The 25,528-nt window shown below is 57.6% G+C and overlaps 11 protein-coding genes across 11 annotated transcripts in view; 6 read left to right on the top strand and 5 right to left on the bottom strand.

Moving 5' to 3' along the window:
- Positions 1-398: 398 nt before the first annotated feature.
- QBC33DRAFT_479584 (uncharacterized protein) lies at positions 399-2,046 on the top strand (the record flags this gene model as incomplete). The annotated part of the gene is made up of 3 exons (XM_060425315.1): positions 399-1,144; positions 1,240-1,433; positions 1,504-2,046. 3 exons carry the CDS (start codon positions 399-401, stop codon positions 1,629-1,631), a joined length of 1,068 nt encoding a protein of 355 aa, XP_060279636.1. The 3' UTR covers positions 1,632-2,046.
- A 1,119-nt stretch (positions 2,047-3,165) lies between these two features.
- QBC33DRAFT_549639 (uncharacterized protein) lies at positions 3,166-4,357 on the top strand. The gene is made up of 2 exons (XM_060428982.1): positions 3,166-3,372; positions 3,440-4,357. Exons 1-2 carry the CDS (start codon positions 3,312-3,314, stop codon positions 4,198-4,200), a joined length of 822 nt encoding a protein of 273 aa, XP_060279635.1. The 5' UTR covers positions 3,166-3,311; the 3' UTR covers positions 4,201-4,357.
- Positions 4,358-4,732: 375 nt separating this feature from the next.
- Positions 4,733-5,856, top strand: QBC33DRAFT_549638 (uncharacterized protein). Its single transcript, XM_060428981.1, has one exon. The coding sequence runs from the start codon at positions 5,004-5,006 to the stop codon at positions 5,460-5,462; it is 459 nt and encodes a 152-aa protein (XP_060279634.1). The 5' UTR covers positions 4,733-5,003; the 3' UTR covers positions 5,463-5,856.
- A 550-nt stretch (positions 5,857-6,406) lies between these two features.
- On the top strand, positions 6,407-7,776 carry QBC33DRAFT_518579 (aspartic peptidase domain-containing protein; the record flags this gene model as incomplete). Its single annotated transcript, XM_060426252.1, has 2 exons — positions 6,407-6,801; positions 6,873-7,776. The coding sequence occupies 2 exons, from the start codon at positions 6,407-6,409 to the stop codon at positions 7,774-7,776; spliced, it is 1,299 nt and encodes a 432-aa protein (XP_060279633.1).
- A 246-nt stretch (positions 7,777-8,022) lies between these two features.
- QBC33DRAFT_244035 (uncharacterized protein) lies at positions 8,023-9,480 on the bottom strand. The gene has a single exon (XM_060422933.1). It carries the CDS (start codon positions 9,376-9,378, stop codon positions 8,269-8,271), a length of 1,110 nt encoding a protein of 369 aa, XP_060279632.1. The 5' UTR covers positions 9,379-9,480; the 3' UTR covers positions 8,023-8,268.
- A 633-nt stretch (positions 9,481-10,113) lies between these two features.
- Positions 10,114-12,694, bottom strand: QBC33DRAFT_549631 (pseudouridine synthase). The gene is made up of 3 exons (XM_060428980.1): positions 12,362-12,694; positions 10,761-12,260; positions 10,114-10,696 (listed from the first exon to the last, which is right to left on the bottom strand). The coding sequence occupies exons 1-3, from the start codon at positions 12,571-12,573 to the stop codon at positions 10,519-10,521; spliced, it is 1,890 nt and encodes a 629-aa protein (XP_060279631.1). The 5' UTR covers positions 12,574-12,694; the 3' UTR covers positions 10,114-10,518.
- QBC33DRAFT_549626 (uncharacterized protein) lies at positions 12,695-14,124 on the bottom strand. The gene has a single exon (XM_060428979.1). The coding sequence runs from the start codon at positions 13,808-13,810 to the stop codon at positions 12,992-12,994; it is 819 nt and encodes a 272-aa protein (XP_060279630.1). The 5' UTR covers positions 13,811-14,124; the 3' UTR covers positions 12,695-12,991.
- A 763-nt stretch (positions 14,125-14,887) lies between these two features.
- On the top strand, positions 14,888-15,983 carry QBC33DRAFT_243973 (RmlC-like cupin domain-containing protein). The gene is made up of 2 exons (XM_060422932.1): positions 14,888-15,634; positions 15,695-15,983. The coding sequence occupies exons 1-2, from the start codon at positions 15,148-15,150 to the stop codon at positions 15,760-15,762; spliced, it is 555 nt and encodes a 184-aa protein (XP_060279629.1). The 5' UTR covers positions 14,888-15,147; the 3' UTR covers positions 15,763-15,983.
- A 640-nt stretch (positions 15,984-16,623) lies between these two features.
- Positions 16,624-17,155, top strand: QBC33DRAFT_598227 (uncharacterized protein; the record flags this gene model as incomplete). Its single annotated transcript, XM_060431960.1, has 2 exons — positions 16,624-17,100; positions 17,133-17,155. The coding sequence occupies exons 1-2, from the start codon at positions 16,674-16,676 to the stop codon at positions 17,153-17,155; spliced, it is 450 nt and encodes a 149-aa protein (XP_060279628.1). The 5' UTR covers positions 16,624-16,673.
- A 528-nt stretch (positions 17,156-17,683) lies between these two features.
- Positions 17,684-18,322, bottom strand: QBC33DRAFT_549620 (uncharacterized protein). Its single transcript, XM_060428978.1, has 3 exons — positions 18,037-18,322; positions 17,845-17,963; positions 17,684-17,790 (listed from the first exon to the last, which is right to left on the bottom strand). The coding sequence occupies exons 1-3, from the start codon at positions 18,170-18,172 to the stop codon at positions 17,695-17,697; spliced, it is 351 nt and encodes a 116-aa protein (XP_060279627.1). The 5' UTR covers positions 18,173-18,322; the 3' UTR covers positions 17,684-17,694.
- A 471-nt stretch (positions 18,323-18,793) lies between these two features.
- The window catches only part of QBC33DRAFT_518572 (acetyl-coenzyme-A carboxylase), a gene marked incomplete at both ends in the record, with an annotated part of 7,410 nt that continues 675 nt past the window's right edge, over positions 18,794-25,528 (bottom strand). Inside the window, 2 exons of the mRNA XM_060426251.1 lie at positions 18,794-20,421; positions 20,493-25,342. Coding sequence (XP_060279626.1) covers positions 18,794-20,421; positions 20,493-25,342 — 6,478 coding nt within the window. The remainder of the gene's footprint in view (positions 20,422-20,492; positions 25,343-25,528) is intronic.

Raw genomic sequence — 25,528 nt, 5'->3', positions numbered from 1 at the left:
CAAAATATATCGCCTGGGAATTGGTCCTATTAGAGTAGCATTCATTACTGACCTGCCTTGTTCCCGATGTTTACCCAACTGCCGGACACGAATCCCTGCCCGTCCGGGTATAGTTGCAAAAGAACCCCGCAGCATCGCGGAGCCCATGGGAAGTGGAGTCAATAGTACGTGGGGCTGCAGGAACGGGGGGGAGGGAGGGAGGGTTGTACGCATTAGATATAAACTTGTGCTGCCCAGCAACGTTTGGTGATGATCGGAGGATAAACGCCAAGTCACTAACTACTAACCTGTCCAGGAAATCTATTGAGCCGCATAACCGCAACCGCAACCGCAACCGCAACCACAACCACAACCACAACCACAACGCCAAGACCAGACGAATCCGTCCCTTCCCCAAGATGGCGACCCGCAAAGGCACCATCGCCATCGAGGAGGCCGTGGTAAACCCAGACGGCATCCCCTTCCTTGCCAAGTCGGCGGCCTTCTTCTCGCCCGCCTCGACGCAGCAGGACATCCGCGAGCACGGCCTGACCAAGGCCCTCCTGGACATCCACTCTGACCGCCTGGCCCGCATGGACGCCACGGGCGTCGAGTACATGCTCCTATCGCTGACCTCGGCGGGCCCCCAGGGCGAGCCCGACCCGGCCGCCTCCGCCGCCATGGCGTCGTCCGCCAACGACTGGCTCTCCGCGCAGGTGGCCCTGCGGCCGTCTCGGTTCGGCGCCCTCGCGTCGCTGGCCATGCACGACGCCGATGTGGCGGCGCGCGAGCTGCGCCGCGCCGTCACGGAGCTGGGCATGTTCGGCGCCATCATCAACGACTTTCAGGACGTCTACGTCGACGACGACGGCGGGGCCGGGAAGGAGCGGACGCTCGGCAAGGCGTTCTACGACGACCCAAAGTATCATCCCTTCTGGGCGGCGGTGCAGGAGCTGGATGTGCCAGTCTATCTCCACCCCCGCTACCCCGCAGCGTCGGACGCGCTGGGGCCCCGCGCCAGGTACGGCCCCAGCAAGCGGCAGTTGATCGGCGCCGCCGTGCAGTTTCACCTCGATCTGAGCTACCACGTGTACGCCCTGTGCTCTAGCGGCATCTTCGATTTGTATCCCAAGGTGCAGCTGGTTATTGGCCACCTGGGAGAAGGGTGAGTTTCCCCCCTTGGCTTCTTCTCCCTTTTGCTTTGCTTGCTTGGCTGCAGTTCCCGTCCCGAGCCGCCCGTTAATTTGCCTACCCGCGTAGGATTCCGTTCAATCTGTGGCGGGCCGATCACTGGTATAACAAGCCGGTGAAGAAGGCGGCGCGCCCGTCGAAGGAGGACTACTCGTACTACTTCACCCATAATGTCTCCATCACGACCTCGGGCCATTTCTCGACTGTGGGATTGAAGCTATGCATCGATGAGATAGGGGTCGACAGATGTCTCTATTCGATCGGTATGTTGAATCCCCGAAGCTGCTGCTCTCCTTGACTGCATCTGCCTCAATTTGCTGATTTGGAGACTAGATTACCCGTACGACACCATTGAGGAGGCACAGGAATGGTGGAAGGGGGTCGACTTGCCGGCAGACCAAAAGGAAGCCGTGGCGAGGGGGAACGCCATTAAGCTGTTCAAGCTTCCGTTGGAACTTTAACCCGAGCAGCAAAGCTTCGTATTACTGACAGATGTGTATGAACCAATATCGTGTATCAGAATCACGCTTAGATACGTCGGGTGGGTCCAAGGATAGAGCTGTGGAGTTGTCCCTTCAGTTCAGCGTGTTCGTTTCCCCAGCTCACAGAAGTCAATGGTGCAGTAGGGTGCTGGAGCTAATGGTGGAGGCATCATGAGACTACAACGGAAACGGTTAGCGGGGGGTGAAGTGTAATAACATTGGGCCAGAATTGGAAAGAGATGCGTCACATTTGAGAAGCTTCAACAACGTGGAGTCGGATGGATGTTACCGAAGAGGTCGGATGGATGGGGCCGAAGGGGTCGGATGGATGGTACCGAAACTGAGATCAAGCCTTGCTTGATTTTGTTAGTTATAAGAGGTATAAAATGCCAGTGGGTGCAGTCGCTTGAAACGCTGTGACGTTGCCATGGTCAACCTAAATTGTCCCCCAAACCTCGACTTTATGGGCAAGATGCTGAGCTTTAGGTGGCAATGCTCCTTGGCGAATTGTGCAGGTAATGATGTGGCTTTGCATTTTGGTGGTAGAACACTGGTACATCTACATTACGAGTTGTGACTGGGAACTGGACGGTTCCTTGAATAGATTATAATTATTGAACGTTATTTCTCGCTTCCTGCTGATGTCGTATGTTGGATAGTTAGAGTAGGCTTAGTCCTCCAGCAGAGGTTGAAACTAGAAGTTTTTGTCTGTACCTTCACTCAGCTCGCCGTGTATCAGACGCCGCCGAGGTTGATACCGTTTCTGTCTTGTTCAAATTGCCCTCAACTTAAGGAACCAAATCGCTGATTCATAATATCTCACGAAGCGAGGACGTCTCCATTCCAATAATCTTAGTAGTCATCTCCCTCCGCCTCTAGTTCACTGATTGCCAGATGGTTTCCCTAAGGTGCGCAATATGACCCCAACGCTTACCGTGTAATTATTAAATGGTGAGCCACTTGTTCAGGGCAAAGAGGCCTTTGTAAGCGCAATTGTTAGCCAGGCCAATCTACGTTGTCCCATGAGTTATTATCTTCCCCTATTTCATTTCCAGAATAAGAGGATAACAAGAAATTCCCAGGGGGATGTATGCACCACACGGAGATGGGAGTCTCGGAGATCTGACAACCAGACCAAATGCCTTGTTAGCTCTGAGCATTAGGCTCAGCAGATGTTGTAGAGCTGGGCTGTGATGTGAAGTCAATTCTAATTCTAATTACCTGGTTAAATTCAACTCAACCGGCTCAACATGCTAAGGAGCCCATCAAATTTCGCGCCAGAAGCCACTTGGGTGCGCCCAGCTAGAATCTCCAGTTTCCAGCTCACGACATATAAGGCATAAGCACGGCATATTCCCTGGGGAACTAAGCTAGATGCGACGATCTTGCGGAGTAATAGGAGTGCCTCCCATGCAGCCCGCCGCCAATCGTGACAAACACCCAATACACGATTGGATGGTTGGGGCGGGGCAATCACGTAATTGGACAACTCCTGTATGACTCTTCCTCGAGAGTCGCTGATCACATGAGCGATGAGTCCTCTTCCTTCTTTTCATATGAGTCCTCTTCCTTCTTTCCACCTCTGACTCGGAATCTTCGATTCCCAGGTGACTCTATTACGCATACGAAAGGAGAATTGAAAACGTCCAGAATTTGGCCATGAGTGACTCAAGCTTCCCCAAGACAGCACAGAACTCTGTCAATAGACATCGAGAACGAGGCCGGTCACCTCGACCTACAAGACAAGATGGAGAGGATTGTGACTAACAGCTTTGGGTGTTATCCAGGCCATTATGACGAGGATACAATCCACTCTATCATCAACGCCACGCCCGTCGCCCACGTCAGCTTCGTGCCCGACCCGTCGAACCCCGTGCCGGTGATCCTCCCCATGATCGCCCGCATCGGCAAGTTCAGGGACGATGATGCCCCGTGCTGCTACGTACACGGCTACGTCTCGGCACGCATGTTTAGGCTGCCAGACCAACCCGGCGGCGGAGGCGGAGGGGGGGGCGAGGGCGTGCCAGTGTGCATCGCCGCGACGCAGGTGGTCAACTTCGTCCTGGCGCTGACGCCCTTCAACCACAGCTACGACTACCGCTCGGCCGTGGTGCACGGGCACGCCGAGCTGCTGGACCCCGTGGCAGACCGCGACGAGAACCTGTGGGCCATGGAGCTCATCACCGACGGCATCGTGCCGCGGCGGTGGGAGAACACGCGCATCCCGCCCGACGACACCGAGATAGCGTCCACGCGCATCCTCAGGGTCCGCATCGACGGCGCGAGCGCAAAGATTCGCGACTCGGGCGTCAAGGACGACAGGAAGGACATGAAGAACACCGAGGTCAGGGAGAGGGTCTGGACGGGTGTCATCCCATACCACGAGACTCTGGGGACACCGGTGCCCGACGAGAAGAATCTCGTCAAGGAGGTTCCCGGGTATATAACCGACTACATCCGGGAGCACAATCAGCGTTCGCGGAGGGGCGCTGAGAATAACGAAGGAGGTATTGTGCGCCGGGTTATTGGTTCGTTGCTAGGTTCTTGAGCTATTGTGATAAATTATCTCATCACAGACAGTGCATTTACATGATTTGTTCGCCTCTCCGTGTGATTCGGGAAGTTCCTATAGAGGCACCCACTTGTAAGCCTGGGTTGCAGGTTATCTGATTCTCCACTCGGCCATCGCGGGTGCAAGGTTGGTGGATGTAATGGGCAAGTTTGCAACCAGATCCTGCGGTTTGGGAAGAGACTCTCGGCGCTGAGGTAGTTTCCGAGGCAGACGGAGAGAGAGAAGAGACCCGGTAGTGCGCCTCAGAGAGTTGACTGTGCCAAGGACGACGTACCCCAGACAAGACAGCCTGTATGTTTAATCTCAGATGGCATTTCGAGGAAGTTCCAGCAAATGACACGCCAATAGTCTTCTACACTTCGGCATTTTCCATTCGACAGAGTCAATCTCAGATCTGCAACAATGACGCTGTGCCACCCGCTCCCTCATCGGCTCCAGCATTCCGGTCCACGCTCGGCGGACCGTGTCTGGGCTGAGCAAGCCAGATGGGTTTTTCATGGTACCGAGACGGCACTGACGGCGACGCCGATGATTTTGATGAAGATTTTTACGATGGGTTCGGGGAGGCAGAGCCACTGTGGCGACGAGGCAAGAAGCCTGGGGTTCAGGATGCGACGGACTTGGTTAATTACTACCTGGATCACTCCCTCCTTCCGCAGTACTTTCCGCGTCACTTGACACTCACTTTCTTCTCCCGTGGTCGATTTAACCGACTCTTCCTGATCGACTTCGAATCAGCAAACAAGGACGCCGAGCAGGAATCCGAGGGTGGTAGCCGCATGAAGCAGGAGCCTCTGCCTAGCCAGCTTCTTCTGCGGATCGCCATGCCGTGGGATCCATACTACAAAGTCGAGAGTGAGGTAGCGACCATGATGCTGGTGGATAGGCTGGGCATCCCCACTCCACGTGTCTTCTTCTTCGACTCCAGCGCCAGGAACCCCCTTGGCCTAGAGTGCATCTTTATGGAGCGTGTGGGTGGTGTCAGAATCTACGAACTGTGGGCATACAACAGGCGAGGGTACGACGCAAGCTACATCTCAGTCGCATCTCAGGTCAAAGATTATCTCTCTCGCCTGTGGGAGCACTCATTCGACCTCATTGGCAATGTCTACTACGACTGGGATGGAACACGCGACTTCTTCATTGGGCCAATCGTCTGCGTCGAAATCCTGAAGACGACAGCGAGCTGGATAGGGTGGAGCCCCTCTTGCGGCCGCCCTCAGAGGCGGGCAATCTAGTTCGCGCGACCATTGCGTACCTTGCAGAGACCCTGGGGCAGTGGAGTGATTTGGACAGGGAGAACGCTGTAAATGCGGTTAGGTGGCTGGAGGACTGGGAATTTGGCCTGGCACACTAGCGATGGAGGATGAGCGGTGTCTGATCATCAAAGTACGGGTTACACAACTTCGCGTAAACCTTCTACATCCAAGAATGCTAAGCCATGCGATCGGCCGTTGATGGTCTAAAGTTGGCGGCAAGGCTTGCTAGCGGAACCAAGTTTAGGCAAGGGATGAGATGGGCTTGGATTCTTGATGAAAACTCCAAAACCCACCACAGCCTCTTTTAGACTTGGGTTTGGCTTGCCCTGATCACTCTTGGCGTATACCAGGACATCTAATAGCTTAATTAAACGGACATCTCTTGGCACCGGTCCCATGTCTCACTACCTCCCTTGGACATATCTCCTACTAAAACCCCAATGTGAAGAAGTGCATAAATTGGTCCAGTTCTCAACTCTGCGTATACTCTTGTAAGCTTCAGTTCGCAACTTCAGCGACAGAAGCTCGAGGTCTGAGAGTGATACCGGGTGCCAATGCCGATTTGGTCTCTGGTGGGCAGTAATTCAATGTCTGTCTGGTATTGAGACATTCTGTGACCCAAAGGGGGTGGGGGAGGGGGGCTCCATGTTCTCGATCAATGTTGCCCCTGGATTGCCAGCCAGCCACCTTCAGCCAACCTCTTTAATTCTTCATGCCAACGCGGTGCGCCAGTCGCGAGAACACGCGTATAGTTGCAACCGATATAAAGACCCGAATGGCGACTGATATTGAGGCGTCTACATTTGCTCGCTGCATCCCTGTCACTCATTTTTGTCTCCAAGTTGGTGTTGCGGCCCCATGTTGCCTTTCGACTATTCACTCGTTCTCAGGGCTAAGTTTGATACTAAGTTCGACACTTCGAAATGGATTCTCTCCGAGCCGTCTTCGTTGCCGCTCTCGCAACAGTAGCCATCATCCCCTCCACGCTCGCCCTCCCGACAGACCCAGAACCCGGACCCGCGACGGGCGGAAGCACATTCAGCATACCGCAAGTGAGGAACGAGAACTTCCAGCAGCAGGATGGGCTCAACGCGCTGCTGCGGGCGTACGCGAAATACAACGCCCCACTGACCCCCCAGCTGCAAACCGCCGTCCGGATCAACAGCGCCCAGAAGAGCGGGAAGAAGAGAGGGAACGTGTCCGGGTCAGTGTCCGCCCGGCCGCCCCGGGACTACGACTACGAGTACATCACGCCCATCACGATCGGCACTCCGCCGCAGAAGCTCAACGTGGTCATCGACACAGGATCCGCAGACTTGTAAGTCCCGAACCCCAGCCACTCTCAAATTTTCCCATCTCCCTAACACCCGTCGCGCCCCCCTCCCGCAGCTGGGTCCTCTCCTCCGACACCTCCAAAACCGGCCTCTCCGGCCAGCCCATCTACCGCCCGGCCAGCTCAACAACCAGCAAAGTCCAACAAGGCCAGACCTGGTCAATAACCTACGGCGACGGCTCGGGCGCCTCGGGCACAACCTACACCGACGTCGTCTCCCTGGGCTCCCCCGCCGTGCGCGCCGCCGCCCAGTCCGTCCAGTCGGCGCACAAGGTCTCCGCCGGCCTAGCCGCCGACGCCGACATCTCGGGCCTGATGGGGCTTGGCATGTCGTCTGGCAACACGGTTCGCCCTGCCCGCCAGAACACCTTCATGGACACCATCAAGGCGGACCTGAAGGCGCCGCTGTTCGCGGCGGACCTGCGCACCGCGGTCGGCGCCGGCGCCGACGGCGGGGCCGCGGGCAAGTACGACTTCGGGTTCGTGGACGCCGGTGCGTACGAGGGGACCATGCAGTACGTGCCGGTCAACAAGTCGAGCGTGTACTGGGCCTTCTCGCCGTCGGGGTACGCCGTCGGCAAGGCGGCGTACGTGGCGACGCCGTGGAAGGTCATCGCCGATACGGGGACGTCGCTGCTGTTGCTGCCGGATGCCATGGTGAAGGCCTACTATGCTGCCGTCAAGGGGGCGGGGCCTGATAAGGGGGCCGGGGGGTGGGTGTTCCCATGCAACGAGGTGTTGCCGGATTGGACGTTTGGGATCGGGTATTATAGGGGGGTGGTGCCGGGGCGGTATATGAACTACCATGCGGTGAACTCGACGCATTGCTTTGGCGGGATACAAGGCTCTGATAATATCGGGTTCAGTATATTCGGGGATGTTTTGCTCAAGGCGCAGTTCGTCGTGTTTGATCTGGGCAACTTGAGGCTGGGGTGGGCGAATAAGAAGTTGTCCGCCTGAGTGGAAGTTGTGAGGCCGGGCAGGTGGAATTTTTGCATGAGAGTTTTGCTATTAATGCGGATATCCTTTGATAATGAATGAAATATGAAATGAAATACGCAAATCCAAGTCTTAACATCTAAGAAAAAAAGGGGCGCCCCAAACAATCCGAGCGCGAAACCACGATAAGAAACAGAATCAAAAGAAAAACACCCCAAACAACTCGTGCTACAGCACCAACACAGAGATGATACACGAGCCTCCAACCCAGCAGCGAGCTCAAGCAGCCTCAGCCACGAGCACACACTAGCTAGGTTGGGCCCAGCCCTTCTCGCCCGCCCCCCCCCCCAAACACCACAATCCGCGCCTCCCACTGTTCCCCCGTCCGGGTGTGCTGTGCAGAAACAAAAGATAAAAGAGGGCCAGTCCGGCAAAAAGCGGATTGTCGAGGTCCCGAGTGGCGCGCGGGGGACCTCACATGCGGACCTGCTACGAGCCAAAAGTCTTCTGTTGTCAGTCCAGCACGACCCAGGCGTCGGGGTTGGCGGGTGTTGTCGCCGTTGCTGTTGCCGTGGCTGTCACGTCTCCTCCTCCTCCTCCTCCTCCGCCGCCGCCGGGGGCAGGCGCGTCGCGCGTCTGAACCATCTCCCACTCGCCCGTCTCCTCGTCGCCGACCTCCTCCCTGTCGTCGTGCTCGCTGCCATTGTCGGAGATCAGATCGGGCAAGTCGTGAGTCGTCTGTGTTTGAACAGTGGATTCCTGGAACGACACGCTCGTTGACCCGTCCGTCTCAAGCTCGTAGATGACCGTCACAGACGGCCGGACGATCCTAGCCGCCCCGTTCCGGCCCGCGACGTCGCCACCAGCGCCGTCCCCCCGAGCCGGTCCACGTCCCTCTTCCCCGGGGGAGACAAGGAACTGCGCGAGCGCCTCGTCCTCCCCGAGCGCCGCGAACGAGAGGTCTAGCGGGAGGTCGCCGAGAGCGTCCTCGTCCCCGGAAGAAGAAGACGAAGAACCCCTCGCTTTGCGACCGCGCTTGCCAGACCGGAGATTGAGCCTGTACGCCGGCTCGCTGCGAGCGATAGCGTCGAAGGTGAACCCGGACCCACGCTCATGCTCATCATCGTAGAGCAAGCCCAGGCGATACAGCTCTGCCTTGACCGGGTCGTCGTCGTCGTCGTCTTCTCCCGCCCCGCCATCACCGCCGGAGCGGCGCGGGAAGACGCGCTTCTTGGCCGTCCTCCCGTCGCGGAAGGCCTCCTGGCGCTCCAGCGAGGGGGGGCGGCGGGTGGTTCGGCGGCCGCCGCCGCCGTCGCCGCCGGGGCTCCGGGCCAGGTCGCGGCCCTCCTTCTCGTCCAGGTCGCGGCCCATGTGCGCTCTACGGGGCGGCCTCCCGCCACTGCTGGCGGGGTGGCTGTGGCCCTGGAGCTGGAGCTGGCGTGCTCGCAGGCGGCGCCGCCTTTGGCATTCGCGGCGCTCGGCGAGGGTTTCGTACCTCTCCGTGGTAAAGAAGAAGGGGCATTGCGTGTTCTCCTCGGCCTCGCTCTGGGCCGGCGGGTGCCGGTCCTCGAGGAGGTTGGAAAGACAGGACGAGTCCAGATGGTTGTGCAGGGCGAGTCCCATGATGGATGGGCTTATATGTGAAAGTCAGGGATGACAGGATATGTGTCCTATTGTGATATTCGGGAAAAGATGAGACGAAAAGCTGTACATACGCCCTTCGCTTGGCATGGAGAAGTGCGCAAAAAGTACGCCGGTGGTGTCGACTCGGCGAAGGCTCCCAGACATTCGAGAAGAGTTGATTTATAAGGGGGCCCTTGAGGGGAATGCCATTCAGCGGGATTCCTGATTGGCCCAATCAGAGCCATATCAGAGAGTCACCGGGGCTGGCGCTGGGCCGGGGAGACCGAATAGTATATTTGGGGGGCCAGGGTGTGGTGAAACGCAGCGTCATTGGGAGCTCGATGATGGTGACTCAGAAGGGGGGCGAAAGCGGGTGGAGGCGCAGCGCCCTGGTTTACCTGCTACCTGGTACTAGGCAAGAACAGGGCCAACCTCCAATCTCCAATCTGCGACAGGCCTCCTCGAGGCAGGGCACATGGTGAGCCTGATTGTCGTCATCTGATGATTGCTGGTGGGGCTAGGCAGTCTGGACATTTGAGGCTCGCTGATTGGCTCCCTGGCCGCCTGCTTGCATCTGAAGGATGCGCATGCGGCGATGACGCCGGCTTGGATTTTGGGAGCCATATTATTGGCTTAATTTAGTCAGGGCCCCTGGCCTCAGGTACTCGCATGCTTGGTTCTTGGACCTGACTTGTCTTACCCTAGAAATGCTTATTCCAGCATGGGAAGATGTAAAGGGACCGGAACCATTCAAGCTTTTTTCAATTCTTCTTTGACTTTAGAATGTGTTGGGCGATACGCTCTGTTTCAAAGCTGGTGGGATGCAACTTTGAGCATCACTGGTCAGTTTTGGCAGCGCAACCACACCATGATTGTCCATTGCCAGCGGAGGGATGCGAAACCGCATTCGTTGTCCATTGTTGCTACATGCACAGACACAGCTTGTCACCCTGCAGCTGTTAATGGTGAAATCGGGCGGCAATCGCAATGCAATATAGCTTGGAAAGCAAATTCATTTGACCGAATTGGTCAAGATACCGAGGTGGGGAGGTCATGTAATAGCTGACCACCACTGAAACCAGTTACCTCGCCGCGAGCGACCAAGTGATGTCGCGCCGGAAGCAGGAAAACTCTATCGTTTTAATTGTCCGCTTCCACCACACCGTCAGCCTCATCGCCGAGTTCCGCCACCAATGCCTTGGGTATCTTATCTCCTCCGCGATCTGCCCGCTCATAGGCGGCTTCGATGCCGCCGGCCGTGACCCAGAGGAAGTAGTCTGTCCGGAAGTTATCGAGCTGGTGGAAGAAGGTGTGGAATCTAGAGAAGGGGGGTTGTCAGCAGTTCGTTTGGGCAGATCAGGAGTGTGCTGGCAACTACTCACGCATTGTCCTTCTCCTCCGTCTCAAACATCCGCTTGTAGATTTGCTCGTCCTTGAACGCCTGGATCTTCTCCTCGTTCTTGGCAAAGTCGATGGGTTGTCGCCCGAGCTCATTGGTCGCCCGCTTGTTGTACTCGATGAACATGGGACGCTCCAGCATGAGGCCCAGCCCGGGCGCCTTGGGGATGCTGATCCGCCGGGATTCGTAGCTCTGCGAGATGACGTCCATTCCGGCGCCGCATCTCGTCACCATGACTGCCATGGCAATCATCTTGCGGATCTGGTGCATCATGAACGACTGGCCATGGACCTTGATGGACAGCCATTCTGTGTCCCGGATGGAAATGGGTGTCTGGTTGACCATGAAGGACTTGATGTGCCGTTTAGCCGACGGGTCGGTGGCGCTCTTCAAAACGGTGTAGTTGTGGAAGTTGTGCGTGCCCTTGTAGAGGTCGAGAGCTTCCTGGAGCTTGTGTAGGCGAGCCGGGGTAACACGGTAGCGCCGTTTGGCAGCCACATAAGCCGCCTTCATCTCCTTGATGGCAGCCTCGAGCGGAGTCAAGGTCGGAATCGGGGCTGGAGCCGGAGCCGGGGTGGCGCCATTTTCGGCAGATTTATCGTCAGATGTGCCTTCGGTGGCGTCTTCGGTGGCGGCCCCAGCTTCCACTGTCGCCTCAGGCTTCGTATTGACAGGGTTGTCAGAAACGGCGGGTTCCGGCACCGTGGTGACAACATCCTTTTCATCCAAGTCCTGAATCTGTGCACCCTTTGTAGCCTCCACAGCCTTGGCCCGGACCTCGGGGGTCAATTTCTCCAGTATCGGCTGGATGTCGGTCTTTTCAACTTCCTCCCAGAAGCCCTCGACATCATCCAACCGCTTCATGTATTCATCATACACCCCCTTCTCCTTTGCCGACTCGATAACCTTCTTTCCGAGAAAGCTGTCGGGCAGAGGCGGCAGCAGAGCATAGCTAGGCATCAAATACTCGTACCACCTGGAGTCGCAGGCTTGGTAGCTGCTGAAGCTGTTATTCGTCCGCTGGATATCCCAGACCCTGATCTGCGGCGAGAGGTGCTCGTTGATCTTTTCGACAATGTCCTCGTCCTCGACGATGAGCTTGAGGGAGAGGACGTTTCCGGCAGCGTGAACGCCCTTGTCGGTCCTAGCACATCGCACGAAGCTCGACTTCTTCGGGTCGTTGGCGTTAGCCTTGGAGATGGCGCCCGCAGCGACGAAGGCGGCGAAGAGGTCGCCCTCGATAGTCTTCTCCTTGTGGTTCATCTGGAGGCCCGAGTACCCAGTCCCCGCGTAGCCAATCAGGACAGCGACCTTGCGTTTCGGTCGGCGTTCCTCGGCGGCGATCTCCTCCGCGGTGAAGTTGATGCTCATGTAGCTCTCGCCGGTTCCATCATCTCCAAGAATTTTCCGGCGCTTCTCAGCGCGATTCGCCTGGGCTCGGTCTCGCTGCTCATTTGCGGATCGTCTGTCGGGCATGGCCCCTCTAGAAACTGGTCAGCCGAGTCGGCATGGAATCTATGATCTATGGGGTCGCTATGGCAGCATAGACACGTTTCATGAGGTCAATTCGATGTAATGACATACTTGTGGCTCCCATATCCGGGGTGCTTCCGTTTCTTGTCGTGGGGGTTGCGGTTTCCTCGATGGTCGCGCTTGAATCCCTTGCGCGCATTCCCGTCGTTGCCATGTGGCTTATTCTGACTTTCGCCAGCGGCTGAGGGCTGGCCTGCACTTGTGACAGGAGAATTGTCGGTCTCCATCTTGAAAGCAGATGGATTGTTCTCATCGCCCGTCATCAAAGGTAGGTAGGTGTGAAGTGACGGCGTGCAAGATTTAGAGTCCGCTCGAATGTTTTGCACCGGTTGAATTTCTCAGTCCCATCTTTCTTATCGCGGCTCAGTCTAGGCCCTTTTGGAGGGGCTGGTGGGGCAGGTGATAGGTAACAACTTCTTCACCGCCTTGATAACATGGCAGCAGAATAAGTCTATCTTAGCGCCGACTCAGCACTCAGTTCTTCGTCATGGCAGGTTTCGTCTGGCCGCTGTACCTCCAGCAGAACGAGATCAAAGAAATGGAATGAGTATCGGCCGAGACTTGGACCTGCAGATCTATCTATACATTTATCCATGTGGCAAATTGACCCCCAGAACTCCAACCCCGCCGCCCGTTGCTATCCCAGACCATATCTAACCAGTTGACGCCATCGACCCATGCCTACGCCGCAGCAGTTGCCTGACGTTGATGGCGCTGGCGCTGTTCCTCATCCCATAGAGCCATGCCACTGATAACAGCCACGTTGGCAAAGCGGTTCCCCAGCCTGCCAGTAGCGCCCGAGTTCAGGAACGCGAAGGACGCCTTCTTGTGCAGGCTGACCGAGGCCTCCCCCCACACGGCGACGACCTCCTCCCCGCCAGACGGACCCTGGCTGAAGTCCACTTCCGAGTCCAGCCGGACAAGCTCCCACCCACCCTCAATCCTGTTCATGGCCTTCCGCAACCCCCCATCGCCCCTCCCCTCGCGGAGGACCCGGACGGTCTTGCCGTGCGTGTACCGCCACTCAAACGTCTCGGCGCGACGCTCCCAGCCGCTTCCGACCTTGACGGTGAACCGGTAGCTACGGTGCTGGCGCAGCGCTGCCGCCCCGACCGAGAGGAGGCACGCCTTGACGTCGACGACGTCCTCGGGCATCCCCTCCTCGCCGGGGAAGACGATCCGGAAGCCATGCCTGTTCGCCAGGCCCCCCAGGGACGGCGGCGGCTTCTTGACTGCGGCGACGACGTCGGACTTCTTCCCCTCGCCGGCGTGCAGCGTCAGGCGCGGGCGGCCGAACCAGCCCGTGTGCGGCACGACGGCGAAGAGGGGCGCGTCCTGGCGCTCGCCGATCTTGAACTGCCGGGTCCAGCCAGGCTGGTAGAGGTGCCACTTCTGCGGGAAATTCCCGGGCCCGCCTGATGGGTTGCCGAGTTGTGCTCGCTGGGGAGGCATGCTGCCCGGTCGTCCTTCTGGGGGTAGTCTTGAGTCGTAGTGGGACATGATTGTAGGCTTTGAGATATTGTGTGGGGGGGGTTATTAAGTATTTCGACTGAGTCTGTCTATGTCGACAGATAATGGTCAGATTGTCTGATCGTCAAGACTGACCCAGGTGGGAGTCGCCTGCGATCCTTATACTTGTACGAGTGAGGCTGGCGGCTAGCTTCTCGTTCCTCCGAAACAATTCTCAGGGCGGCGTTCCTGATTCGTGCCGCGATTAACGTCGCGCCCATTCCCATTCACTGGTCGGTGGCCCGAAAGGCGGTGGTTGAAAGGGCCAGGGTCTTGTTTCATGGGGTGCCGTTGGCAGGCGCCAGCCTCTAAACTTGGTGTTGGTTGGCCCAAGTCTGGGCGCCTTACATCACAGCCACTCAGCTGCAGCCAATGAAGTCGAAACTAGTACATGCTGTGGGATTCAGGTGCCTGCCGACACCGAGAGAAAATTGGGCCACACAGACTGGCCAGTGGCGAAGCCAACCGTTCCTACAAGGAGGCGCATGTTGTTGGAAGTTTATCCCACTGCACTACTGACAAAAATTTAGGGGCCTCTTATATTATGGGAGAAACTATTTTACTCTATGAATCTAACCACATGTCATCCTCAGAATAGAAACGTCCTGCGCAAGCCATTGCACGTCTCTCCCAGCCAAACTTGCTGTGACCGGCACCAAACCGAAGCATTCAATTAACTTAGGAGCCATTGAAGACGGTCTCCTTAAAATCACTGGCGAGATGTGTCTGCTTCTATCAATGGTTGTACTCGGGGGCAAGCATTTCATACATCCTGACTTCCTACCTTGGCAGTTCAGTGTCGAAGGGAAGTATTGTGCAACCTGTCTCTTGGATCGGGCGCCCGATGAGTCGAGAGCCGTCAGGGCGTCTAAACATAGTACATACAAGTGGGCAGTGTCTACTGGTCCTCACAATCTGATACATCGTCAGATGGATGTAGATATGAGGAAGATGATGGGGAACACGAGTCTCTAGAGGACGAAGCCGACGAGGAGAATGGATTTGGTGATGATGACGTCTCAAAAAGAAGAGGCAGGCTTTCTTCGTGCTCATCTGTCCCACTCCAAATTGTGCTATCAATTTTATAAGTTGCTACTTTCCCCCCCTGAACCGAAGGATCGTGGGGGCTAAGCTTTTTCGACGATCGCCAAACAAGATCTGCACCTCCAATGTAGACCTAAGGAGGCTGACACACGTGACAATCAGCAGTATTTAGATACCCATTGCACAAATTCAGGTTCGTCATCATTGGTCTTCTCTCTTTTTCCACTGGTTCTGTGGTCGAAATTGTCTAGACAGCGTAGAATTGGCGGAAGAGTCCAAACGACATGGTTCAAATCACTGCATTCCTGGGCGCTATCGCCCTCCTCCCGTCTTCCCTTCGCGTCCTCGCAACACCCACGCCAGGAGACTGCGGCCAGGACTACCCCACCCCGATAAGCAAGCGCACGGCGCAGGAGGTCATCGCCCAGCTGAACCTCACGGCCAACGACGAAAAGGGCTACTACATCCAGACCTTCCAGGACCCGGGCGTCGTCCCGGGGACCAACCGCTCCCTCAGCACCGCCATTTACTACCTCCTCGAGGGCTCCGAGGGCGACTCGTACTGGCACAAGATCGACGCTGTCGAGGTCTGGCACCACTACGCGGGGGCGCCCCTGACGCTGTCGCTGTCGCACGACGATGGCACGCCCGTCAGGGTCGTGACGCTCGGGCCGGACGTGTTTGCGGGCCAGCAGCCGCAGTATGCGATTGAGAGGTGGGAGTGGCAGAGCGCGAGGAGCTTGGGCGACTGGACTCTTGTCGGGACGACAGGTGAGGAGACTTTTATTGTTCTATGCGGGGTGAGTTAGTACTGACGACTAGAGTCTCTAGTTGCGCCGGGTTTCATCGAGAGCGGATCTGTTATTGCGTCTCCGGACTGGCAACCAAATGGGGCGTGACAGCACGACATGATGGTCGAATAGCCTCGCATATGCTGGAACCTCGGCCTCCAGCGACGTTGGTAGTACTCTAGAGTGCGTAGACAGCATTACTGAGCGCTGCGTTTTGCGGCTGGCCCGGCGCTGCCCGGCGGTGCCCGGCGGAGGACGAGCTGTATCTCACAGTATAGGAGCTCCTCTAGCTCATCAGGCGGCAGTTCGGTCGTGGACGGTCGAGGAGCCCGCTTCGTGTGCCATGGCTGGATCTTGAAAACGATGGGTGATGTTATCTATTCCGAAAAGGAGGAGACTTCTTTGATAATACAATCTGATGGAAACTGGAGTTGCTCTTTCAAGATAAGATAGTCCCCTTTAAAGTTGATTGATTGTGATTCTCATGGCCCACGTTTCAAGGAAGAAGATTAACATGGTAAGAATTTGACAAAGGATGAGTAACCTGCTCCGGTTGCTAACTGTGGGTGCTGGAGTTCCTTGTCACGAGCCAAAAAAAGGCCCAAGGGAAGTCTGACAAACTACTCCGGCATGCATTTGTGGATGCACCGGTCGAGGACGTCAAGCCTCTATTCGGGCTTAGAGAGAGCTTCGGACTCATTTAGCTTCATCCCTGAGCTCTATGTTGGGAGAGAATGACATGGATACTTTGAATCTTTGAGCTCTCCATCTTCATGCTCCTTGAACGCTTTCTAGGTCCCTATTAAGCACTTCCCATCAAGGAGGCCTTTATCTCTGTGACTTCTACCTTATACCACCGATGTAACATCTGGTTTAGATATGAGACACTATAAAACGAGCAGAAACCTGACCTCACCTCAGAGGCACACCATGCTGCTGGCTGGATCAGCCATTCGGTTTCATACACTCCCTCAGCATTCCCATCAAGCTGACCTTGTGGTAACTTGTACCCCGACAGCATGGATCTCTACACAACCATGCCAATGCTAGTAGAGCTCCGATGCACCTTCTACTGGAACTCAGCGCGCGTGCGACGCACCCTCTCCCCCCTCGTCTTCGCGGCCCGCATCACGCTCGACACCAAGGTGGCCTTCCTGCACTCGATCGACGCGGCCTGCCTGCAGCAGGTGCGCGACTCGACGCGCTACGTCAGCGTCCTCGGGCGCGCCCCGATCATCGACTACGAGGTCGAGCGCTACTTTGTGTGGAGCGGCTTCCATGACGACCGCCTGCCCATCTCGAGCGTGCCCGAGCGCGAGTTCCGGAACCAGCTGGACCTCGTCGAGAAGAGGGGCTACAGGGACTGGATCCGCGTCGACATGGCCCTCGAGATTGAGGCGCCTGATGTCGAGGGCGGTGGCCTGGATGGCGGCAGGAAGGCTGAGGGTGAGTTTGTCTGTCTAGGTGCTGTTGGGGAGATCTTGTTGCTCACCGAGACTGAGGACGCAGAAGTTTACGATTGAAAGGGAGGACTATCCTCGGATCATGATCTACCAAGTGCGATGCGCCTTGCCTACCAAGAGGCTTGCAGCTGGTGCCGATGCCTGCTTTGTTCTATGTTACAATGTGTTGGAGCGTTTGGGTAACTAGAAAGCAACCACAGTCACTTGAATTTGGTGAGGGATCTGGCCGTCTGTTCTGACGTGTGGGAGGCATTGTAGACCTTTAAAATGCATCCAAATACGGCTACGAGGTATATCTAGTGTGTCATCTGGAAGCCGGAAAAGGGCGTTACGCAGGTTCAAATAGGGGGTCGTGGGAGGTGGGCCATCATACCATGAATCGACTTCACACTTGGCTGTCTTGGCCTGGAGGTGTTCCCAGACGTGAACTAGTCCATGCAAGTAATCTCCAAGAGACGACAATCCGAAATACACTACTTCTGGCCTCCAAGAGTGCATCAAGCACCAGTTTCGAGTTACAGAACCCCTGAATAGTGAGACCCACCCCTCATGTCCTCTATCCCCTCCCTTCCCGCTCCTAAGCCCCTCGCTCTCGTGCATTATGATCTGCCATTGACTGTACATAGGCCGACGTCGAACCTCTCCCAGGGGGAACACCCCCCAAAGCGCGCGCCTATCCCCCAAGTTAACTGCAGGGCCAAGGACCCATGTAAACCGCTCAACGTACCTCCTTCTTCTGCACATCAGCCGCATCCCCCTTCGTGATCTCCTCCGGCGGTTTCCTGGCGAGATCACCAGCTGTGGTGGTGAAGTTCCTCTGCCTGTCATGGATGCTCTGGGCCGTGGCTGACAGACATGATAATAATCAGTTCCTATTGCCCTGGGAGACTAGGATGAGGATGCGTTTCGAGCCTCTCACCTGCGGTGCCGCCTTTGATGGGGCCGAACCCCGTCATGTCTGTCTCATCGCTCGCGAGAGCCGATGCTTCGGGTTGCGTGATCGGCGAGCCCTCCGCGGCTTTCTTCTGGATCTCTGTTTTCTGCGGGTAGTCCATGTTGCGGTGTCTTATGGAAAGTAGTTGAGAGATTCAACGACGGATTCTTCGTTCGACGACTTGCATTTCCTTTGTTTGGCTGAACCTGAAGCGCTAGGACAAAACGATACAGGATTTTGAACAATGTCCCATATTTATGCCAGGATCTGATGCTTGATGAGAGGCAATGACGCAAGTGACCTCATAATTACCCCTTTTTGATACAAAAATATGGGTCAATTCAGGCACAGAGATAACTTGCCCCTGTCTTCGAGTTATATCATTCAGATCCCACATTTTCAGTGATTAGACATTCGGCGGTAAAACGGAACAAGGCTTCCAGTCGGTGAGCGTATTAGGGAGCTACACATAAAAGACACGGTATCATACACGGAGAGATATGCAATGCGGCTCCCCTAGGTAGGTAGAGGAAGTGCGATGTAAAGCTAGGAAAGAACTCTATCCGCCAACCAGGATTACAGAGGGATCAACCATCGACAAACGACCAACACAAAAACAGACAGAAAAAGATAAAAAAACAAAACAAGGACTCGCACCCAGACATGCCTCTTGTACCCAGTCTATAATGAAACACCCGGCCTCCCCACCAGCCGGCTCATGCACACGTGGTCCCCCCCCCCCTCAACCCTTCAAAAACTTGAGCACCTGTTCCCTCTCCTCGACAGGCATGACCCTCAGCAGGTCGCGCACGCCCTTCCAGGCCGCCGACCCGCCGCCGCCGTTGCCGTCCTTGCCCGCCGTGGCCCCCGCGCGCACGAGCTCCCTCATCTCGGCCGTGATGGCCTCGGCCCTGAGCAGCTCCACCTTGTCGTGGACCGCCTTCCTGTTCTCCTCGTACCACACCGCCACCTCACGGTCGCTGCGGTCGAAGTTCTCCACCCCGCACCACGCCGCCAGCAGCTGCAGGTGCCGCGCCCGCGCCTGCGGGTTGGCCTGGCCCGACGGCGGGGCGGCGGTGTTGGCCACCGCCTTGCCGCCGCCGCCCGGGCTGACGGACGCGGCCATGCGCCGGAGGATGTACTCCTCGTTGAGGCGTCTGCGGACGCGCCAGTAGAAGAAGCGCCGGGCGTTTTGCCACTCGAGCACATCGCGGATGACGCCCTTGGCCTTCATGCGGCCGGCGCGGTCGTGCAGGTCGGCGAACTGGATGCTGATCTGCGCGTAGACGGGCAGGAGCTGCTCCTCGCGGGCCGTCATCTTCATCTTCAGCTCGTCCGTCTGCTCCTTGGAGAGGCCGTTCTCGGCGAGCTGCTTCCTCAGGCTGCCGTAGACGGGGTCCAGGCGCGCCATGGTGTCGAGCTGCTTGTCCTTGCGGTACTTGATGCCGACGATGCCCTCCGGCTCGAGGACGCCGCCGCGCGCCTCGGCGTCGGCGTACATTTCCATGGCGGTGGGGTTGATGGTGGGGTCGACCACGACCCACGAGCCACCACGGAGCTCGCCAAACGGCGGGATGTAGACGAAGATGGGCTGCTCGAACTTGACGAGAGCGTCGACAATGAACGATCCGTACTTGAGGACCTCGTTGTACATGTCGCGCTGGCCGCCCGAGAAGCCGCGCCAGTTGGCCAGGATCATGAGTGGCAGCTGCTCGCCATAGTTGAAGTCGTTGATGGCCTGGGCCGTCTTGAAGGCCGAGTTGGGATACCAGACCCCGCCGGCCTCGTTGGCCACCTGCTCGATCGAGTCCGGGTTGGCCGGGTCGGCCGGCGTGATGTTCTCGACCGACCGCGTCTCAACGGCGATGACACCCATGGGGATGCCACCGAGGCGGGCGCGGCCGACGACGACGGTGCGCGCCCATCCGCCAAGAGTCTCGACGAACGAGTCCTTGTCGAAGAGACCGGGCTGGAATCCGTCTTCGTCCTCCTTGCCGGCGATCATCCACCTGACATCGTAGGGCTGCCTCTGGGGCGGGGTATAGACGATGTCTCGATCCCACGTGTCAATGCTTGGGCTGATCGGCACCGGGCTGTTGCGCTTGTCAGGGACGAACGACATCCACTCAACGATCTTGGAGACACCGGCGAAGTCGTCGTTGGCGGTTTGGTGGGAGACACCGTTGCGGTACATGATTTGCGTGCCACCAAGCTGCAGGTTAGACGTGTAGACCTCGCGGCCGAGTAGGTTGTTCAGAGCAGGTGCACCAGTGAGGATGATGGGCTGGCCCTCGATCTGAACTGCACGCTGACCAAGCCGGACTAGGTAAGCACCGATACCTATCATCGAGCCGTTAGCACAATTCCCCCCTAGGGTTAAGTAGCAGCAGCAGCAGCGGCGACGGAGAAAGATACAAGGAAAGAAGAAGAGAAAACCATACCAACTGATCGGCAGGTAACGAGCGTGACCGTGAAGATGTCGTTGTACGCCCGGCTCGTCGCACCAGCGATGAGACCCGAGCCGCGCAGGCACTCGACACCCAGGCCATCCTCGGCGCCGATGATGGTGACAATCTTGTGTCGCTTCTCGCCATCCTCGACAACCTCTTCGGTGATGACATCGTTCTCGAAGCGCTTCTTGGCCTCGTCGTTGAGGTAGAGATACTTGAAGCCCAGCTCCGGGTTCGTAGCGTCGTTCCAGGCAACACTGAAGTGGGGCATCAGCGAGTTTGCCAGGCCCAGGCGCGCGCCAGAGTTTGCCGAGAGGTAGATGCGAGGGATGCCAAGCTTCCGAGCGAGCTCGGTGCACTTGTTGAAGAAGTCGTCCTCCTTGGGCCCGAAGGAGCCGATCTGATAGGTGATGTCGTTGGCGACGACGACGAACTTGCGGCCACGGGGGTACTCGGGAGTGCGGGCGTTCATGAGCCAGCCGACCATGCCGTGGGTGTTGGTGCCGGGATCACGAGACACCTCGGCGAGGTTGTCCTGGTCGAGCACAAGCTCGTTGTAGTCAATGCAGTCCCCGACAGCAGGCTGCTTCTCGGCGAGGCTGGGGTGCTTGCTGACGGCCTTCTTCCAGCTGTTCTGGATCGCCTGGCGGAAGAGCTCGGGGAAGTCGTAGACATACTGGGTGCCCATCAAGTGCGCCTTGTACCGCTTGGGCTGAAGCCAGTTCTTGGTCGGATACGGGGTGGAGACGGGCATCAGGTGCATGGAGCCGATCTTGGTGGTGCCGCCAATCGAGTGGAACACCCAGTCGCCCTTCTCCGACTTGCGCTCGGCATACATCTCGACCTGGATGACGTATCCCGACGTGTTGGTGATGATGACACGCAGGGGATACGGCATGCCCGTGGTCGGATCCGTGCAGATGATGCGGATCTCGACCTGGGCAACGCGCAGACGCCAGCCGCGGGGGCCGAAGCGGTCCAAGAAGCCCTGCAGCGAGTGCTCGACCTCCTGAGGCTGCAGCTGGAACACGGGCGTGAAGTTGATGAACATGTGGTTCAGGTCCGAGTTGTTGTTCCCAATGATCTCCAGCGCGTCGAAGATGTCGTTGATGACGCGGTCAGCCTCGGAAATGAGGTACTCGGCCGTCGGGATCTCGTCTCGCAGGCGGCCCGGCCGGATGACGGCGCGGGTGAAGTACCGCTTGTCGGTCTCGACGCCCTTTCCAACAGCCTCGTACACGTGGATGTTCTTGTTCTCCGTAAAGACGGGCTTGATCTTGAACTTGGAGAGGCGTCCGAGCTCAAGCTGGAAAGCGAGCGCAGGCTCGATGTGACGAATGCTGTCGTCCTCGGCGTATTCGGGACCGCGGAAGGTGTAGTACCCCGGGTAGGAGCCATCATTCCGGCCGCAGATGAATGTCAGCCGACGCACACGGCGGGCCAGGAGCTCGTCTTTGAATTGCTCGACGATGGCATGGATGTCGTCGAGGATCTCCTGGTCGTCACGGCGCTCGGCGTCGCGGATGGCGACATTGACGACGGCAGAGAGCTCGTCGAAGCTCTCCAGACGCGGAGGCGGTGGGCGACGCTTGCCATTGAGGTCGGGGATCAGCCCAGACTTCTTTCGGTTTCGGGGTCCCGAGAGAGGGAGGGTCTCGAGAGCCTTGGCCAGCAAGTCATCGGCATCGTCGAGGTACTTGCAGGGCACAATGACACCCTTGCGATTGGGCTCCTCCTGGGACTTGTGGCTGAGGTACGACATGTCGCTGATTGAGCTGATACGCTTAACACCACTAACACCGTAGTCGATCGGGGTCGCCGGCGACGGCGGAGCACCCGACTGCAGAGGCAGGCCAAACTCGGACTGGCCAATCTTGCGGAGGGTGAAATCCCAAGACACGAAAGACGGCGTGTCGGTCTCGTCGCCGTGGTACTCGATGTGCTTGAGGATGTAGGCACGATAGGCGCGGCGGACATAGACCTCGAGGGCTGCAACGGAGACCCACGGGTCGTCATGGGCGAAAAACAGGGTCAGGACGTCGAAGACGGTGTACTTGGAGTCGACGACCTCCTTGATGATGTCCAGGTTTGGCTCCCGGTGGTCCCAGCCGCTCTCGCCGTATCTGGACTCGACGACAGACGATCTCAGAATGTGCTCCAACTGGGCCCTGCGCTCCTCGAGCGAAGGGAGGGCGCACTGGATGAGAATCTCGCGCGCCTTCAGCGAGACCTTTGCCGTCTGGCGCGACTCCAGCTCCGCCAGCTTGCGCAGAAGAGGCCGTAGGTATTTGCCCACATTGCCGACGTTTGGCTTGTTGGGGCGATACTCTTCCAAGATGGCCAGGACCAGAGAATTCTTCGCCGCTACCCTGCTGTGCGAAAGGACCGTCTGGACGACCTTTTGCGTGTCCTCCTTGTTGTCGTCGCGGAGTTTCAGGATGACCTCCTCGTCTTGCGATCGGCGACCGGAGAAGAGACGCTCGGTGTCGGTGTACATACCAAGCAGCTCGGTCATGGCATTCAGCTCACGCACCTTCTGGCCCTCGGTGTAGAGATCGAGAACTTGTGTGAGCGGAGCCAGGGTGTCCCTCAGCGTGTTGGCATCGCCGGGTGCGACGTTGTCGTCCAGGAACTTCTGGAAGACCTTGACGAGACTCTTTGCCGGGAACTCGTTCTGCCTGGACTTGGCACGGTCCAGGACCTGGGTGAACTGAGCGTCAAGCTTGTTGGGCATCCTAGCATGGAGGGCGGAGAACTGGGCGGCGAACTCGCTGTACGGCAGCTCGGGGTTCCGCAAGACTTGGATGAGCTCGTCGAGGGTCTGAGCCATGATGACTTGGTTGTCGAATCCTAGGAGGATATCCTTCAGGATGTTGAAGAGCACGTGGAATCTCTGCGCGGGCTTGTTGCCGACAACGACGGGCGGGCCGAACTCGGGGAGCTGACCAACGAAGGACTCGGCCTGCTTCACTCGGCTCGGGTCATCCAGCGCGAGGATGCCCAGGATATCACCAGCCTCGAGAGTGGCGCCGGGCTGCTTGATAAGCTGGACAACGCCATCCTCCTGCGCAACCAGGGGCATATACATCTTCATGACCTCGACCTCGGCAAATGTCTGGCCGGCCTTGACGTGCTGCCCATTCACGACCGAGTACTTGACAAGCTTGCCTGGGCTGGGCGACCGGAGCTGAGTCGGGTCGTTCTCCTGCTCCAGGAGACATGTCCGGTTGTCCACCGACATGCGAGTTGCGTCGACTTCTTCCTTCCAGTAGACATTGTGGCTTCGCCCGTCAAGCAGGATCAGCAGGCCACCGTCGCTGAGCGCGCGGACGCCGACAGTGCACTTGGAACCGTTGATGAAGAGATGGTAGCTGTCGAGGCTGGACCGTGTGGCGGTGAATTTGTACCGGTACCCCTCGTAGATGAAATCGATGGGGAAGACGGTCTTGAGTATCTCCTTGGACGGGACTTGGCCCTTCTCTAGGCTGTTGCGATACTCGGCGATGCATTGCTCGCTGGCGATGTGGGCTTTTGTGATAGCTCCGCAAACGACTGCCAGCATTGGATCAGGGCGCTCGGCCGTCAGCTTGTTCGAGATCAGCTCGTCCAGCCAGCCGGTGGTGATGGTATTATCCTCGAATGCCTCTGTCTCGAGCAGCTTGATGAGATATTCGACCGTCGTCCGGAAATCGCCGCGGATACTCAGCTCCTTCAGCGCAATGACCATGTGCTTTCGCGACGCCGATCGGTTCTCTCCGTAGGCGAAAATGTGGCCGAACTGAGAGTCGGAGAAACTGTGAATGCCACCGGCCGTGCCAACGGAGAAGTAACCCCACACGTTGGAGCTGCTTCGGAAGTTCAACTCGTGCATGACACCGTTGGATGGCTTGAAACCCTCGCCAGGATCCTCGGACGTGATTCTGCAGGCAGTAAGGTGGCCCTTTGGAGTCGGCCGCCTCTGTGTCTTCTCGCTCTCGGGAGTCTTGAACTCGAAGTCGATCTCAGTCGAGGTCTTGGGGTCGACGCCGTAGAGGAGTCGGATGTCGCGGATCCGGTGGAGCGGAAGACCCATGGCAATCTGCAGCTGGGCGGCAGGCAGGTTGACGCCGCTGACACCTTCGGTCGTCGGGTGCTCGACCTGCAGACGGGGATTGAGCTCGAGGAAGTAGAACTTGTCATCGGCGTGGGAGTAGAGATACTCGACAGTTCCGGCCGAGACGTAGCCGACAAGCTTGCCCAGTCTGACCGCAGCATCCTCCATGGCCTTGAACGTGTCCGGCTTGGCAATTGTGACGGGGGCCTCCTCGATAATCTTCTGGTGTCGCCGCTGAACTGAGCAATCTCTACCGAAGACGGAGATGTTGTTCCCATACTGATCCGCGAGCAGCTGGACCTCCAAGTGCCGCGCGTTGCCGGCAAGCTTCATGATGAAGATGGGGGAACCGGGGATCTCGCTGGCAGCAGCCTTGTACAGCTCTTCGAACCCCTCCTCGCTTACGCACTTCCGGATGCCCTTGCCGCCGCCGCCTTCGGAGGCCTTGACCATAACAGGGAAGCCGATCTCCTTTGCCTTCTGAAGACCCTCCTGCCACGAGGTGACACAGCCCTTTGTGTAGACATCGTCCGCGACGGTTACGAGGCCGTGCTCGTCAACATCGACTTGGTTGACGCCGGTTCCCGACCACGGAATGCAGGGCACATCCGCGTGTTGGGCAACGATGGTCGAGGAAATCTTGTCACCTAGCGATCGCATGGCCGAGCCGGGGGGCCCGATGAAGATGATCTTCTTCGGTGATGCTGCCAGCGACTCTGGCAATTTCGGGTTCTCTGAGGCGTGACCCCTGTTGCACTCCCACGTCAGTATGCTGCGTCTCGCAACTTCGCTATCTCGTCCTGTTGGGGGGGGGGGGGGGGGGGGGGGGGGGGGGGGAAAACCGCGAAAAACACCCACAACACACCCGGCCCCCCACCAGGGCACAAAAAACCGCACCACAAAAACCCAAAACTTAAAAAAATTGTGTATTTTG

This window comes from Phialemonium atrogriseum, assembly GCF_030411735.1.
Source record: "Phialemonium atrogriseum strain 8032-3 unplaced genomic scaffold QBC33scaffold_31, whole genome shotgun sequence".
Lineage (NCBI taxonomy): Eukaryota > Fungi > Ascomycota > Sordariomycetes > Cephalothecales > Cephalothecaceae > Phialemonium > Phialemonium atrogriseum.
Note: the sequence above shows the minus strand (reverse complement) of the source record. Positions and strands in the feature narration are given on the sequence as shown.

Coding starts and splice junctions, on each gene's coding strand:
- QBC33DRAFT_549639 (XM_060428982.1), top strand. CDS start 3,312: ATGAGTGACTCAAGCTTCCCCAAGACAGCACAGAACTCTGTCAATAGA. Junction 3,373..3,439: donor CAATAGACATCGAGAACGAG/GCCGGTCACCTC, acceptor GGTGTTATCCAG/GCCATTATGACGAGGATACA.
- QBC33DRAFT_549638 (XM_060428981.1), top strand. CDS start 5,004: ATGAAGCAGGAGCCTCTGCCTAGCCAGCTTCTTCTGCGGATCGCCATG.
- QBC33DRAFT_244035 (XM_060422933.1), bottom strand. CDS start 9,378: ATGGGACTCGCCCTGCACAACCATCTGGACTCGTCCTGTCTTTCCAAC.
- QBC33DRAFT_549631 (XM_060428980.1), bottom strand. CDS start 12,573: ATGACGGGCGATGAGAACAATCCATCTGCTTTCAAGATGGAGACCGAC. Junction 12,261..12,361: donor CCCGGATATGGGAGCCACAA/GTATGTCATTAC, acceptor ACCAGTTTCTAG/AGGGGCCATGCCCGACAGAC. Junction 10,697..10,760: donor ACGGAGGAGAAGGACAATGC/GTGAGTAGTTGC, acceptor CCCCTTCTCTAG/ATTCCACACCTTCTTCCACC.
- QBC33DRAFT_549626 (XM_060428979.1), bottom strand. CDS start 13,810: ATGTCCCACTACGACTCAAGACTACCCCCAGAAGGACGACCGGGCAGC.
- QBC33DRAFT_243973 (XM_060422932.1), top strand. CDS start 15,148: ATGGTTCAAATCACTGCATTCCTGGGCGCTATCGCCCTCCTCCCGTCT. Junction 15,635..15,694: donor GACTCTTGTCGGGACGACAG/GTGAGGAGACTT, acceptor TAGAGTCTCTAG/TTGCGCCGGGTTTCATCGAG.
- QBC33DRAFT_549620 (XM_060428978.1), bottom strand. CDS start 18,172: ATGGACTACCCGCAGAAAACAGAGATCCAGAAGAAAGCCGCGGAGGGC. Junction 17,964..18,036: donor CATCAAAGGCGGCACCGCAG/GTGAGAGGCTCG, acceptor CATGTCTGTCAG/CCACGGCCCAGAGCATCCAT. Junction 17,791..17,844: donor CTGATGTGCAGAAGAAGGAG/GTACGTTGAGCG, acceptor CTTGGGGGATAG/GCGCGCGCTTTGGGGGGTGT.